Raw genomic sequence first — 15,458 nt, 5'->3', positions numbered from 1 at the left:
TCCATATAAAAACCTGCACACATGGTTATTACACCTTTATTCATACTCATAACTGCCAAAACTTGGAAGCAACCAACATGTCCTTCAGTAGGTCAATGGATAAATAAACTGTGGTCCATCCAGACAATGGAATATTACTCAGCACTAAAAAGAAATGAGCTAACAAGCCATGAAAAGACATGGAGGGAACGTAAGTGCATATGATTTAAGTGAAAAATTCCTATGTGAAAAGGCTACATAGTGTATGATTCCAACTCTATGACAGTCTGGAAAAGGCAGAATATTGGAGATACTAAAATGATCAGGGGTTGGGGGGAGGGAGGGATGAAAAGGTTGAGGACACAGGATTTTTAGGGCAGTGAAAATACTCTATATGATGCTATAATGGTGGCTATATGTCATTATACATTTATTCAAACCCATAGAATGTGTAACACTGAGTGAACCCTAATGTAAACTATGGACTTTGAGTGATTATGGTGTGTCAGTGTGGGTTCATCACTTGTAACAGATCTCCCACTCTGGCAGGGGATGTTGATAATGGGGAGGCTATGCGTGTGTGTGGGCAGAGGTATATGGGAAATCTCTGCAACTTCCTGTCAATTTTGATGTGAACATAAACTGCTCTAAAAAATAAAGTGCATTTTTTAAAAACCCACTAAAATGACATTCAAATACAACATAGGGAAGTTAGAACTAGGAAACAGTAACATCTACTGGAGTCTGAAGAAGAGTCGTGCACAAATAATCCCAAAACTAATTTCCATAGAGACTGTTTTCTGACCCTTGTGGACCATTATAGTCTCTATCCGACAGAGATTTGAACAAAGTGAGCAACCCACTGCAGTTTTCAGTTTTCTTTATAATATCCCAGTGCTGAAAAATGTGAAAGGTGAAAAACTTAAAAAATACTGGATGGATCTACATGTGTTATAAGAAATGATGATAACAGTGAATTAATGATGACATTTATATGATGAAACAAAAGGAGAATATAATGATGTTTAATACAATGGTAATATAATATAATGATCTTTTTATATGCACCCTCCTTACAGTGTTTAAACATGACATCAATACTCATGGTTCAATTCTAAGTCTAAAACTTTCAGAAATGTATTGACAATTCCAGTTGCTACTCCCTCAGCAGAGTGAAGTTTCTCCCAGCTGAAATCATTAAAAACTATCTGCAAACTGTTAAGACTCAGGAAAGGTTGTCTAACTTGGCACTACTGTCAATACAACACAGTTATGTGAAAATCTTTGTTATTATCAACACGATTTTTCTGAAATGAATTCAAGAAAAATAAACTTTATGGAATACACACACAATAATTTATGGATTATGTACGTTTTTTTACTCATACAAAGATCAGTGGCCCACCAACAGAACAGCCAGAGGTACACAATAGTAATTCAGTTATCTTTGATATTTTGCCCATTTTCATCTATATAAAAACCATAGCTTTACAAATAATTTTTAATTTTGCCCTTATGAAAGTGTGGGTGTCAAGACAGGTGGCTATAACATATTTTATGTAATGGTTTGTAAACTTATTTTATAACCTTTAAATATTTAGACATGCAGATATTTGTCACCCTGCCTGGACCCCACGATGTTAGGGGTGGCCTTGCCAGGGAATATAACTACCTAGATGTTGTGGCAGGACTTGTAAGACATTGTATAAATGTTGTCTTAAATGATTAAGCTTTTTAAAAATCATGACACTAAACAAGTATTATACATTGCATATTGAAGTGCAGCCTGAGAAAGGAAATTTGAAAATTGAAAAATAAGGAATTGAATGCAGATTAGAATCTAAAGCAAAGCATTGCTAATAGCAATAAAAGGAGGGGGTAACTCTGGAGGATTAATTCCTTACATACCTCATTTCACTGTTAAGTCCAATCTTATTCATCCCTTCCTCCATTTCTGCCAGTAAAATTAACGTCCAAAGGCTGGCACTTTGCTTCTAGTACTAATGAAATTCCAGAAGCAGGCCTTAGTTTTTTTTTTTTTTTTTTTAGAAATTCACGTTCTTTTATTTATTTATTTATGACTGTGTTGAGTCTTCGTTTCTGTGCGAGGGCTTTCTCCAGTTGCGGCGAGTGGGGACCACTCTTCATCGCGGTGCACGGGCCTCTCACTATCGCGGCCTCTCTTGTTGCGGAGCACAGGCTCCAGACGCGCAGGCTCAGTAATTGTGGCTCACGGGCCCTAGCTGCTCCGTGGCATGTGGGATCTTCCCAGACCGGGGCTCGAACCCGTGTCCCCTGCATTGGCAGGCAGAGTCTCAACCACTGCGCCACCAGGGAAGCCCAGGCCTTAGTTTTTTAAGTAAACCCTTAAAAGCGTAACATACATACAGAAAAGTACATACTTCCTAAGTGTGCGGCAAGATGAATTCTCACAAAGTAAGTACAGCAGTGTAACCAGCACCCAGATGGAGTCTTCCACGACAAGAGACACTGGAGGTTTCTTCTGGCTCAAGGGGAAGGCTGGCCCTCTGTGGGTGGAGGGAGGATGCGTGGAGAGACCTGAATTTATTGCCAATGGACAAAATGCCTTTAATGGTGTATAGCTTTGAAGTAAATATTTAATAGTATAATATACACACAGAAGCAGGCCTTACAAATGCAAGTCTTCGTAACTGATAAAAGGGTTTGAGGTGGATGAAGGGCATGGAGCTTCAGATGGAGCCAGCGCTCTGCATCTAAAACTTGTTCTCCTCTGAGTTAATAAGGGGCTACATGGAGGACAAATCCAAGAACATTTATCTTGTTTTCCTGTGCAATACAGACTTGGGAGGGTATTCGTAACTGTTTCCAACTTGTTCTGGAACATGCCTACCCTATCCCTGGAAACGTGATGGGAACAAAGGCGTCTTAAAAGACTCCATTAGAAATTGTTGCCATGTCCTGTGAAAATGACCTTCTAAAGAAACTTGAATTTTGATTTGTCTCGTTACTTTGTTTTCCTGATGTTAACTTAAAACAGTAAAACAGCCAGTTTTGTTTTCACCAGCGGTTATTTTTACCAGCAAAATGGGTTTATTCGGGAGCAGCAAAGAATTGCGATTTGGGACATATAAGTCTGGTAAAGCAAAGGAGAGGGAACTTTTTTTACAGAGAAGGGAAAGTTGGGCGGGGCTTTTATAAACAAACTGTCCATTGGAGGAAACTGGGAGTCGGAAGTCTAGTGTGAGTTGTGACAGTCTCTCATTGGCTGGGCTGTTGCCAGGCGAGGAGAAAACCTTCCTTCCTCCTGCTGCCTAGTAAAGTAGCATCGCTTCCTGCCGGAGAGGCATGGTACCTCTCTTCCTGTTGGGATCTGTGTTGGCCTGAGTGGTATGTGCATGAGAGCCCCCACTTCTGGCCTCCCGACTCCATTTTAGTGAGGTGTCCCTTTATTAATTTTCACACTGACAATGTTATAATTGGCATCTCTAATATTTCTAAACTATCGAAATATTTGTCATTGCTCTATCATTAGGAGGCCCCTGGCACTCCCCTCTCTCCCAGGATGCGTGGAAACAGCCCTGTGACTCTGCTAGACTTCTCACTGTAGCCACAAGGTGACAGTCTTGTCTCCTTTGAGGGGCCTGCAGCTGCTGTCCCTGGCCCTCACTCAGCCCACCCCACACCCCCACCCCTGCCTTGTTCCTGGACGGCCCACTTGGGCCCTGCCTTTATGACCCTGTCACTCACAGCTCCGAATCCTGAGATGCTATGCGGGCCTGGGGGCTTTCTTCCAGGGAAGGGAGGCCAATTAGTGTAACCCTGGGCCTCCCACAGCACCAGAGGGGCAGAGACTTCAGCTGATTCTAAATTTGGGAAGAATGTCTGGGTGTACCCAGCCACAGAGCACCCGAGTCTGCCTTGTCTGCCTGGGTCTTCGAAGCCTCCAGGGGGAGCTGCCCCATGTCGCCTGCACATCACCTGGGGCTTATACTCCCCCGTTCTGCGTTCCATGGGTGACTGCACCTGACCAGACCCCAGTAAAAATTAAACATTTGGCCCCCATGGTTACGCCTTCCGAACCTGTTCAGAAATCAGGTGGTAATGAGGGGTGCTAACCATGAACGTGCACTTCACTTGGAACCAGCGGCCAGAGCCCAGCCACACCTGAGACGTCCCACCAGGGCAGTTAGAAAACCCACAACTGACCTTCTGACCCTAATCGTGTGGGTGGCCTTGGGTGAGTCACAAAACCTCTTCATTATCTCACCTGGCAGAGAAGGCCACTCCCCACCCCAGGTTCTCAGGCCTCCCCCGGGGAGGAAACGATGGAACGCGTGTGCACGTGCGTGCGTGCGTGCCCATACCTGCCAGGTGCAGGGTGCCGTGGCCATTCCCGTGCAGCGCAGGACTACGGGGGCGCCAAGGGAGTAACAAACACCTGGGACACAGCAGCTGCCCACCTGCCTGCTGTCCCCCTTTGCTGGCCCTCGACATTGAGGGCATGAGCCATCGGTGTACACACCCCCTGACAGGAATCACTGCAGGTCTCACAGAAGAAATCTCACATTTAATTCTGATCAGGCTTAAAGTGGCATCTACATAAATGAACATGCTTCTGAGTGAAAATCCAACAGCTGCTAGCCCATTTTTCTTAAACAATGTTTTCTAAACAATCCACCAGGCCATCAATAACCCGAACCCCAAATCCTGGATGTATATATTGCTATATACATTATATAGAATATTTACTATCTTTCAATGTGAACCCACACCCACACACACCTTCCTGCTGTTTAATAAAAGTCACGTCTCATGGCCAGAAAATGTTACTACACTTTACATCTTTCACTTGCAGTGGCCTTAAGAAGCAGATGGGAAGCTTCAGACTTCTGACCCCCAGGTCCACACCCCTGCATTCCCAGGCACAAGGGCAACTCCTGAGACTCATCACAAGGCCCTGGCCCAGCTGGAGTGTGGGCGGCGGAGGTAGAGAGGGTGGGGGAGGCCCTGCAGCCCTGTGTGCAAAGGGAACAGCCAGCGGGGCCAAGGCACTGAACCGCAAGCGCTGGCCTCCCAGCCCCAGGGAGTGGGGCACAGAAGCAGCAGAATTTTCCTGCTGCTTCTGGCAAGGTGGGGTGAGGTTGAGGGGGACTTTTAGTTCCCTACCCCAAATCTGGGTCTCTAACCTTCTAAACTGCAGATTCCAAAGACACCAACTTCCCAGGAAGAGGGAAATCAACCCAGGACTCACAGGCTGTCATCGTCCTCTCTCTGTAGAGGCTGCACTGCACTCTGACACCCTCCTTTCAAGTTCCTAAGGGGAGGCCAAGACTGCGGATACTTCCAAACGTAAGGGGTGTGCATTGTGAAGGACACGGGTAGAAAGCACAACTGAGCCACTAAACGTTCCTTAATCCCAGAATCTGAGCATTTGAGAGAAGCTGGCCTGTGGATCTTGAAACTGTCATGGATCACACAACGAGATAAACCATTTTCTTCCCATTAATGTTTCTGGTCTTCAGCCCCAGATACCGGCTGTTGTTCTTCTCTGGCTGCCCGTACAGCATGTTGACAAAGAACTTGGGTTGGTCTTCTGCCTTGGATTTGAAGGACAGAAAGCCAAATGCAGTTCTTAGTCTGTGACACAGGTAGGTCATTGCTTCCGCTTCTTCTGAGGGCTCCTCATACACAGGCTGTTTCATTTCCTCGTAGGCAGACAAAATCACCGCCTGAAATAAGTTGATCAATATGCAGATCATCACCAGCATAAAAGATGAGAGAAACAGGACCCCGAGAACCCGGTTATTGGAAAATTCCGTGTTCTGAAAAGCTGAAACGCAGTAGGAGAATATTGTCTGCGTGGCATGAATCATATCACTGTAGTTCCATTCGTGCTGCCCGAATACCAGGTAACCAAAAGTCATGTAGACAAAGAAATACACGAACACCAGTAGTGCCACGTGGCAGATGCCGGGAAGGGCAGTTTGGATGGCCCTCTGTGCGAGACGCACACTGTAAAAGAACCTGGAATACCTGAGGGTCTTCAGGATTGTCAGAAACAACAGGAAACCTAAAATCACCCTCATGGCGTGATCTACTTGAGACACTGCATGAAAGGGAATGAAATCCTCAGAGTTCGACAGGTAAAACCGAATTATACCGACGGCCAAGAAGTGTTTCCTGAAAAAGAGCACGATCAACACAGTAAAGATGCATTTTAAAGCAAAGTTGAGCAAATTATATACACTTTTCACGTAGGCGGACCTTTCTTGTGTGATGATGTAGACCTCATCGACGACGTAGGCGAAAAAAAAAATGAGGATGGCCACGTACAAGTAGATTTCTGCTGAAGTTTTTCTGTTGAAATCGGCAAGCGAGAAGGAGTGCGCAGACAGGCTAGTGTTCACAACTCCTAACTGAGAGACCTCAAAGATGACCGAGATGCTGCAGAAGAGAGTGATGTCTGGATTAAAAGTTGTTAGTTCCAAAATCACAGCCCATGTCTTCTCATCCAGCCAATGGCTTCCCTGGAGTTCGCTAAGCCTCAGTGTGGAATTAAACTGCTGCTCTTCCGGAAAAAAATAGAACGCGTATCCTCCTGACCCGTAGGTATGCAATAGCCCATAGGAATAGTACACCCATCTCTTTTCTCGAGGCTTGTAAGTAAATCCTTTCGTAGTCTTGTCTAGAGCCCGCTTACTAACTCTATTCCACAACCCGGAGTAGCTTTTTGTGTCTTCTGGGTCAGTGCCGTATTCGGGGTGACAGTGAATCTCTCTTTTGAGGCTGTCCTGCGTGAAGTTTTTGGCAGGCAGACAGGTTTTCTCTCCAGGTTGCGCCCTCACCTGCCTCATCAGTGGCAGGCCAAGGATTTTAGAGGCGCTGTCAGGGAGAAAGGTGGGACGCAGGTCGTTGTGGAGAAGAGGCAACAGAATGCTGTTCAGCCACCGAAAGATGTCTTCCAGCTTGGTCACCGACGCCAGATCCACAGAGAACTGGTCACGAATAAACTGATTATAGTAAAAGCCATCGGTGTGGCATAGGAGGGTGACCAGGCTCAACAGGAGGGCCAGAAACATGAAGTGAGTGAGGATGTAGCTCAGGAACAGGAAAGCTCTTCTCTTGAGCCTCTTCTTTCTTTTGAATATCGTGATTTCGTCTTCAGTGAGGGGCTGGTACATCCTCGAGCTTCGGAGCTGGGCGATGTGCTGCTGGCGCCTGCGCATTTCCTCTGGGTTCTTCGCGACGCTCTGCAGCTTGATCTCACTGTAGCGACAGTTGCCGACCCACGGAAGGTTTTTACAATACTTGGGCTTACTTGTTCTGTAGCCTGACACGAATATAATTTTAGATGTTTGCACCAGAAGAACTGACTGCAAGAAGCAACAAAATGATGCAAACAGCCATTCTATTGACTTTTCGTAGCCGTAAGTCAGTCCGTAAAATACAATAAAGAATGAGGATATGCTACAAGTGACAAAAACCAAGAGCCACGCGACATAAACGCAACACCATGGCAGAACGATCCTGGTCTTCTCTTTGAGGGGTGTAGCACCGGGCTGGGGAGGGTGCTCTCCAGAAGAAACACTTTGATTGTCTTCAATGTTTGGGTTATTGGCGTTTTTATTTTCTCTTTGGTTGCGGGAGACCTTGCTTTCTGCTCGCTTGGGCTGGGGCCGTCTTTTAGACGTGGCCTTGACAGAAGCCTTGGGAAGTCCAGGACTTCTCCCAGTAGGTGGAAGCTTTTCAGGCTCCTGGGAGCGTGCGTCGTCAGTTTCATGAGCGTGCCACTTTGCTAGTCGTTCTTCCCAGTGTTCACTTGCTGCTGGTGTCCATGGATGCTTCCGAGGGGAGACCTCCCTTAGGGTCACCTGAGGTCTCCTCTGGGAATAGATGAACAAAGACGTGATCATTAGTTGCACAGGGATGGTAATTAAGACACTTTCCATCCCGATCACCATCGACCTGAGGTACTTCCCCTCTTGTGACTCTGCTTCTTTTTCTTTATTTAGATTAAAGAACATAATATTACACAGAAGGGAGGAGAGCAACATGGTTAAGCAACAGGACAGCCTCTGGAGCCTACTGAACGGTGTGGCAATGACACCAGAAAAAACAGAGAACCACATGTGGCTTCTCCCCAGCCTATAACTTAAATCTGTAAGGAAAAAATCCTTTCTGTTGAGAGGCTTATCTGGGGGGGTCACTTGAAAGGTTCTGTCCAAAGAGGTGTCAATAGAAAGCCACTCCCGGCACATGAACAGCCAGATGTGTCTGCTGAACAGATTCTCCACTTTGATTCTACTTAAATACCAGCTAGGGGAACTGCCCTCGTTGTTGTGCCACACACGGATGGAATGGATGTCCCCTAAGTCACTTTTCGTTGTTAGGAGGAAAGTGCTGATGCTTCCTTGGTAGAGGGTTGTAAACTGTGGATGGCTTAAACAATGCACATCGCTGCTACTTTCTGTTCCCTGCAGTTGGACAAAGACATTGGCCCTGGTCCCAGACCCACAACGGCTTCCTGTAAAAACAGTGACTAGGTAACATACATTATCGTAAGGATCGTTATCAGGTAGAACTACCACATGCTCCCTAAGACACTTGTCTATTTCATCTCTGTGCAAGGCCCAGAACGCTAGGACTATGTACAAGAGCATAATGAAAAGTACAGTGAAGAGGGTCACGGGGTTTTGGGTAACGTTCTTGATGACCTCTAATCGTAGATCCACAGGGTTAGGGACCACGATCACCCTGGCCGTCAAATAGTGGGTACGCAGGTGAAGGTTGGCTAGTTTCATTGCGTCCAGCTGCCGCTTGGCCCGCCCTGGGTTCTTGCAGATACAGTGCACTTTCTGCCAGGTGGTCTTCTCTCCGACAACGCAGGTATCTTCTCTCCAATCGCTCTGGATCCCATACATGTCCAAGCATTGAGTGCTGAAAACAGAAATTCTCACTAACTTGTCATTGGGCTTTAGGACAAAACGAGGTGCCTGCAGAACCACAGCGACGGTACACTCAGAGGAGCTGGTTCGCTGAGCTATGACCCGCAACAGGGACGGGGGCAGGCAAACCACTCGGGCCTCCGTCACTGTACAGTCAGGGTCAAACAGGTCACTGTCTTTGGCAATTGGAGGGATGCGATGGGGCACGAGGTAGGTGGCGATCAAAGCGGTGGGTGTGATCTGATGGCCGGCGTACACCGACACTGTGAACAACACGGCCACTTCCGTCACAATGTGGATCAACACCTCCTTCCCTGCTCTGCTGTCCACTTCAAAGCTAAATGCCCCCGTCGTCTTTCTCAACGACTCATCTGCTTTATGAGACTCCTTGCTGGGTCCCACCGTGAGATTAAAAGTCCCAAAGCTCAAGTTTTTTCTGATGAGGTACACTTCCACTACATCAGGTGTGATCTCAATCACGTCACCGGTAGCCTCGGTTCCTGTCATTCGGAATCCAACCACCTCGGTCAAAATGTTTTCCCCATAATTTAGCCAAGGGAAAGGGTCGTCTGCAAACTCACAAAACATTGTAGAAATTGGAGCGTTGGCAGGCAGACTAGGAACGCTGCTCACATTTAGGGTTGGATAAAAACAATTTCGACAGTGTTTCTCGGTGCTGAAAAACTTGGTAACATTCCACTTTTCCGTTTTCTTGACATACATGTTAAAGTTGGAGGTCCTCATTGCAGTGGTCTTATCCTCTGGCACTTTCACAGCCAATACTGTCTCTGCTAGAGATTCAACGACATGGAAAGGCTCTTCGACCACTTCATGACGAGCCATCAGTTTCAGGATATTAGACAAACTTGTTAATATTCCAGTGCTTACACTTTCTATTTGCTCAGAAGAAATGTGCTTCTCTCTCTGGTGACACTCTTGGAGAGCTTGGCTTGCTTGCCAAATCCTCACCGTGGCCAGTTTCTGAACAACTGAGGAGAACTCAGAGGTTTTCTGCGTTAATTTAGTAACAGTCATGACCACCTGGCTAATTTCCACCAAAGTGTTTACAGGAAGAATGAAAGACTGATTGAAAAGGTGTTCTCGGAGTCTAATTTGGTCAGCTTGCAGACGTGAGTCGGTTTTCATGCTATTCAAGACAGAAGCTACAATATACATTAAATAACCTGCAGGTAAAAAATCCTGCTGTTGAAGCAAAGTAGACAGCGATGAATCTGGTCCCGTAGTGGAATTGAATAACTCCTGCAGCACAGTCCTTGATGAGTTTATGTCAGTGGGAGCCTGTACAGTGGCGTACAAAGTCACCTGAGAAAAAGCTCCCAGAGAGGTATTATATGCCTGAGCATATATTTTCAAGGCGTAATGATTGGCCAACACACCAACAGGGAGAAAGGAAGGGGGTGCTGTGCAATCCTTCCCCAAATAGAGGATAGACCCAAAGTTATTCTCTTTTAAAGAACTGATTTCACCAAAACCACGCACATCGGGAACTATTATTTTATATGTAAGAATGATGTTCTTATCCTTGAAACTACTACAATGGACAACAAATTTAGTAATGAATGCAATTCCTTTAGCTGGATCAATTTTGCATTCTGTGGTTTCAGGGATGTGGTGAATAACGAAGGGATGCCTTAAGACCAAGCTCGATCCACCCCAGGTTGCTAGATTTAGAGAGATCCAAAACTTATCTTCAACGAAACGCCGAAAAGCGAAAGCTTTTACAGAAAAATAAGCACCATTCCGCCCTGTTGTAGTCTGCCCCGTCCAATCAAATGGCATCTTATCACCTGAAGACGACAGAATGGACCATCGATAGACATCACGACCTGCTTTACAACGTGGGCATTCTAGAGACAAAGAAAATCTCTCTGATATAATCAAAACTGTATCACAATTTTCAATACATGAAATGCTTGCTACAGGTGCTGGTCCTTGGAGCACATGCACTGTCCTATCAGAAAATGCTGTTCTGTCGTTCTTCTGGATCACCAGTCTGAAAAAATACACACGGCCGCCGTGAAGTGTTTCTGGCAAAAGTGTGAGTATAGGACCAGAGGCCCAAGTCCACCTGAGATCAACCTGGTCTGGGAGACAGACTTCCTTGCTCCTCACTGTTATGTCATGTCCATCGTAGTTTCTTGGGTCTGTGGTACAGTACCAAAAAAAATGAAGTCCCTCTAAAGGGTTTTCTGCATCTGGATCAGAGGACATATTTCCATTCAAAGTCAGCCCATCTGTGAAATTAACTGTGATGTTGGTATCCCCAGGAATAACCGCCTCCAGGGGACTTCTAACAATGATGATATAGATGGAATCCGAGTCTTTCTTCAGAGGTATCTTTGGATCATATGTGACGATGTACACGGAGAAATTAAGCAGATACACCCCCCAAGATAAAGAATGTGCGGAGATATGTATACTTGATGGAGAGTTCCCTGACTTGAAAGGTGGGTTTTGCAAAGGTTTAGTCCAGTCCGGCTTGTCAGATACAGAGGCCACGGAAAAGAGTTTCCAATACTGACCAAAGAAACTTTGGATTGGGCAGCGGGCCTTAACCGTGGCATTGATGGTGACTTCCATCTTCCTGGTCAGCTGCAGGGGAGAATCGTCATTCCTATTGATCCTCACCGGATCCAACACACAGACCCCCGAGCGTGATATCTGACAGGACACCGAGGACTCCATGGCTTGGGAACTGTTTGGGTTGACAGCCTCTAAGACGACAGGCGTGGGCCCGTCCGTGGGACACTTGGTTCTGGCCACGAAGCCCGCGTAGGAGCGCGGGCCGCGGGGCAGAGCCGAGCGGGGCGACACCGCTGAGCGGGGCGACACGCGGGCGGCGGCAGCGGCGGCCGTGGGGACCGTGGGCCCGAGCAGCCCGAGGCGGAAGGTCCACTCCAGACGCCCGAGCGAGCGCGGCAAGCGGGCGAGCCAGCGCAGGGAGAGCCGGCCGCCGGGCGCCGACAGCTGCAGGTCCACGTGGGTGGGCGCGACGGCGGCGGCGGCAGCGCGGCGGGCGCGCAGCAGGACGTGCGCGCGGAGACAGCGCGGCGCCGGGCCTGCGAGCCGCCCGGCCCGCAGACAGAGGTCGCGGCCGCCGCTCAGGATGACGGCGCCGCCCGGGGCCGCGCGGGGCCGCAGGCTGAGGCGGGCGCGGCCGCCGCCAACGCCGCCGCCGCCGCCGCGCACCCCGAGGCCCCGGGCGCCCCTGACCGAGCGCAGCACGGCCGCCCGGGGCCGCGCCGGGACGCGGACCCGGGCCTCGGGCGGGGCGCGGCGGGCCGAGGCGGGCTCCCGGCCGAGGAGGTCGCCGGACGGCGAGCCGGGCACCCTGGGGACGGTGCCGCGGGCCCCGCGAGCAGCCGGCGTCGGAGGGCGGCGGCTCAGGCTCAGGCCCAGGCCCAGGCCCAGGAGGAGGAGCGCGGGCCCCGGCCGCATGGGAGCGGGAAGTGGGAGGCGCTGCGGAGGCCGCGGACCAACGGCCACGGGGGCGCGGGCCGCGGGGTCACGGGGGGCGGGGCAGGGGGGAGGGGCTGCGGGCGGCTGGCCCGTGCCCACACCTGGCTAGGCTTCGGGTCAGGGTTGTTAGTGGGGTTCCTGTGGCGCAGTCTCCTGACCCTCCGAGGAGACCCCTTAGCAGGAGCCCACCCCCCTGGGAAAACTCATTACAAAGCGGTGGAAAGCGAGAGGGTCAGTGGGCTCCCTGAGTGGAGGGAGAGGGGGACTGCTCACTGGGTTTCTTACTTAGTTTTCCTTTTCTAAAAAACAATTATTATTGGAGTATAGTTGCTTTACAGTGTTGTGTTATTTTCTGCTGTATAGCAAAGTGAAGCAGTTATACATATATCCACTCTTTTTTAGATTCTTTTCCCATATAGGTCATTACAGAGTACTGAGTAGAGTTCCCTGTGCTGTACAGTAGGTCCTTATTAGTTATCTGTTTTATATATAGCAGTGTGTATATGTCTTTCTACTTTCTTAGAGTGAAACCCTGTGTCATTGATTTTAGATCTTCTTTTCTAATAGAAGCATTTACTGCTGTCAGTTTCCCGCCAAACACTGCATCCCACATACTTACCGTATTTTTATTATCATTCAATTATAAATATTTTTAATTTCCCCTGTTTTGGTTTGACCTGTGGACTCAAGTGTGTTGTTTCATTTCCAGATATTTGGAGTTTCTGTGAAAATATTCAGTTACTGATTTCTAATTTAATTTTGTATGGTCAGAGAATACATTCTGTATGACTTTTATCCCTTTGAATGTATTGAGACTTGTTTGAAAGCCCATCGTGTGGTCTGTCTTAATGTATGTTACATGAAACTTTAAAAGAATGTGAACAAAAAAAAGAAAAAGAAAAAGAAAGGATGTGTATTCTACTGTTGTTGGGTGGAGTGTTCTGTAGATGGCAGCTAGGTCAAGAGGGGTGGTAGTGTTGCTTAGATCTATGTCTTTTCTGCATTTTTGTCTAGTTGTTCTATCAATTGCTGAGAGAAGAGGTTAATCTCTCCTACTATAACTGTGGAATTGTCTATTTCATTGTTTAATTCTGTCAATTTTTGCTTCCTGTATTTTGGGACTCTGTTTATTAGGTAGATACACATTTGTGGTTATAATTCTGTCAATTTTAATTAATTCTGTCAATTTTTAATTCTGTCAATTTTTGCTTCCTGTATTTTGGGACTCTGTTTATTAGGTAGATACACATTTGTGGTTATATCTTCCTGATGCATTGCCCCTAATATCATTATGAGATGTCTTTATCTCTGGTGATAATCTTTGTTTTGAAGTTTCCTTTACCTGGTATTAAAATAGCCATATTATATGTCAATTATATCTCAAGAAAACTGGGTGGGGGGAAATGAAGTAAAATAAAATAGCCACGCTAGCCTTCTTATGCTTACTGTCTATGGGGCATATGTTTTTTCATTCATTTACTTTCAACTTATTTATGTCTTTATGTTTAAAGTGGTCTTTTATAGGCAACATTTAATAGAGTTTTACTCTTTTATCCACTCAGTCAATCTCTGCCTTTTAATTGAGTATTTAGACCATCAACATTTAATGCAATTACTCTCACCATTTCATGTAATTATTGATATGGTTGGATTTAGGTCTATCACCTAATTATTTGTTTTCTTATTATCCCCGATTATCCCTTATTATCTCTGATTTTTTTTTCCTTTCATTCTCCATTAATTCATTTAGCATTAGTCATTTCACACATGTTTCTCAAGCACCTACTACGTACCAGGCATTTTTCTAGGCATCAGCCCTAGGCCCAGTTCTCATGGAGCTTCCATTATAATGGGGGTGAGAGACAATCAAAAATAACCCAGGCATGATATAACATGTGTAATTTTGAGTGTGATAAGTGATACGAAGAAAAATAAGGCAGGTTAAGAGATCAGAAATGAGGATGAGATAGGGGAGTCAAGGAAGGCCTCTTGGAGGAGGCACCATCTGAGCCAGCAGATCAGCAAGAAATGAGGGAGCAAGGCTCACAAAGAGCTAGAGAGCGGCATATCTAGCACAGGCAACTGTACGTTCAAATGCGTGGAGGCAGGAACGAGAGAGGTCAGTAGTGGGCCTGGAGTGAGCAGAGAGGAGAGAAGGTGGTAGAAGATTCAGTTGGAGAGATGGCCGATGACCAGAGCAAGCTTAGCCTCAGAGCCCACGATCATACATTTGAATTTTATCTCAAGTGGGTTGGGAAGTCTTTGGAGGGTTTTGAGCAGGGAAGGGCCCTGATCTGATTTCCAGTTTGGAAGCATCCTTCTGCTGTGAGGGAGATAGACTGTAGGTGGGCAGGAATGAAAGGAGACAGGCCAATAAAGCGGGGTCCAGGGAAATCAAAGGGACAGGCCTGACTGCTGGAAGAACATTTGGTATATAAGTGAGCTGGTCCTGACTCGGTTTAGGGTTAGCGATGGTGGAGGTGGTGAGCAGTGGGGAATTCAGAAGAGATGCACTTGTTAATGGATTGGCTGTCAGAGGACTGACTACATGATATCCAGAGCCCTGTGAAAAATGAAAATGTGGGGACGTTGTTCGAAAACTGTTAAGGATTTCAAGATGGCAACAGCTGAGCTTTCAACCAAGCACGGGGCCCTTCTAAGTGTGAGGCCCTGTACGACTGTCCAGGTTGCACACCCATGGCCACACCCAGGGCTTGCCTACCACAGGCCCTGATCCCACTGGTTGCTCAAAGCTGCTGCCACCAGCCAACACCAGCTTCCAGGCCCAGGCCCTGCAGGGGCACAGGTCTAGGGGCCTCCAGAAGGCCCTGCTACTTGCAGGGGTGAGGGGAAGGGGAGGGAAAATGCCACCTCACATTTTTTTGGTCTCAAAGACACTCTTCCTACCCACCACTCCAACCTCTGTCCTGGAGAGGGTGCAGGGCAAGGCCCGACCACAGGTCAAAATGACCTCTGTGAATGTGTGCACGCGCGCGCGGCTTCCGAGTGGGACTCTTAGAGCTTGAAAGCGACCGCTGTCCCAGGGCTCCTCTGCCTCCGAGGGGACACTGC

At 47.4% G+C, this 15,458-nt stretch overlaps 1 protein-coding gene across 1 annotated transcript; it reads right to left on the bottom strand.

Annotated features, from left to right (window-relative positions):
* Window positions 1–4,532: 4,532 nt before the first annotated feature.
* PKDREJ (polycystin family receptor for egg jelly) lies at window positions 4,533–12,365 on the bottom strand. The gene is made up of 2 exons (XM_007189209.3): window positions 8,676–12,365; window positions 4,533–7,844 (listed from the first exon to the last, which is right to left on the bottom strand). The coding sequence occupies exons 1-2, from the start codon at window positions 12,363–12,365 to the stop codon at window positions 5,433–5,435; spliced, it is 6,102 nt and encodes a 2,033-aa protein (XP_007189271.2). The 3' UTR covers window positions 4,533–5,432.
* Window positions 12,366–15,458: the final 3,093 nt, after the last annotated feature.

The sequence above is a fragment of the Balaenoptera acutorostrata genome, chromosome 11 (assembly GCF_949987535.1).
Source record: "Balaenoptera acutorostrata chromosome 11, mBalAcu1.1, whole genome shotgun sequence".
NCBI lineage: Eukaryota > Metazoa > Chordata > Mammalia > Artiodactyla > Balaenopteridae > Balaenoptera > Balaenoptera acutorostrata.
This window is presented reverse-complemented; position numbering and strand designations above follow the sequence as displayed.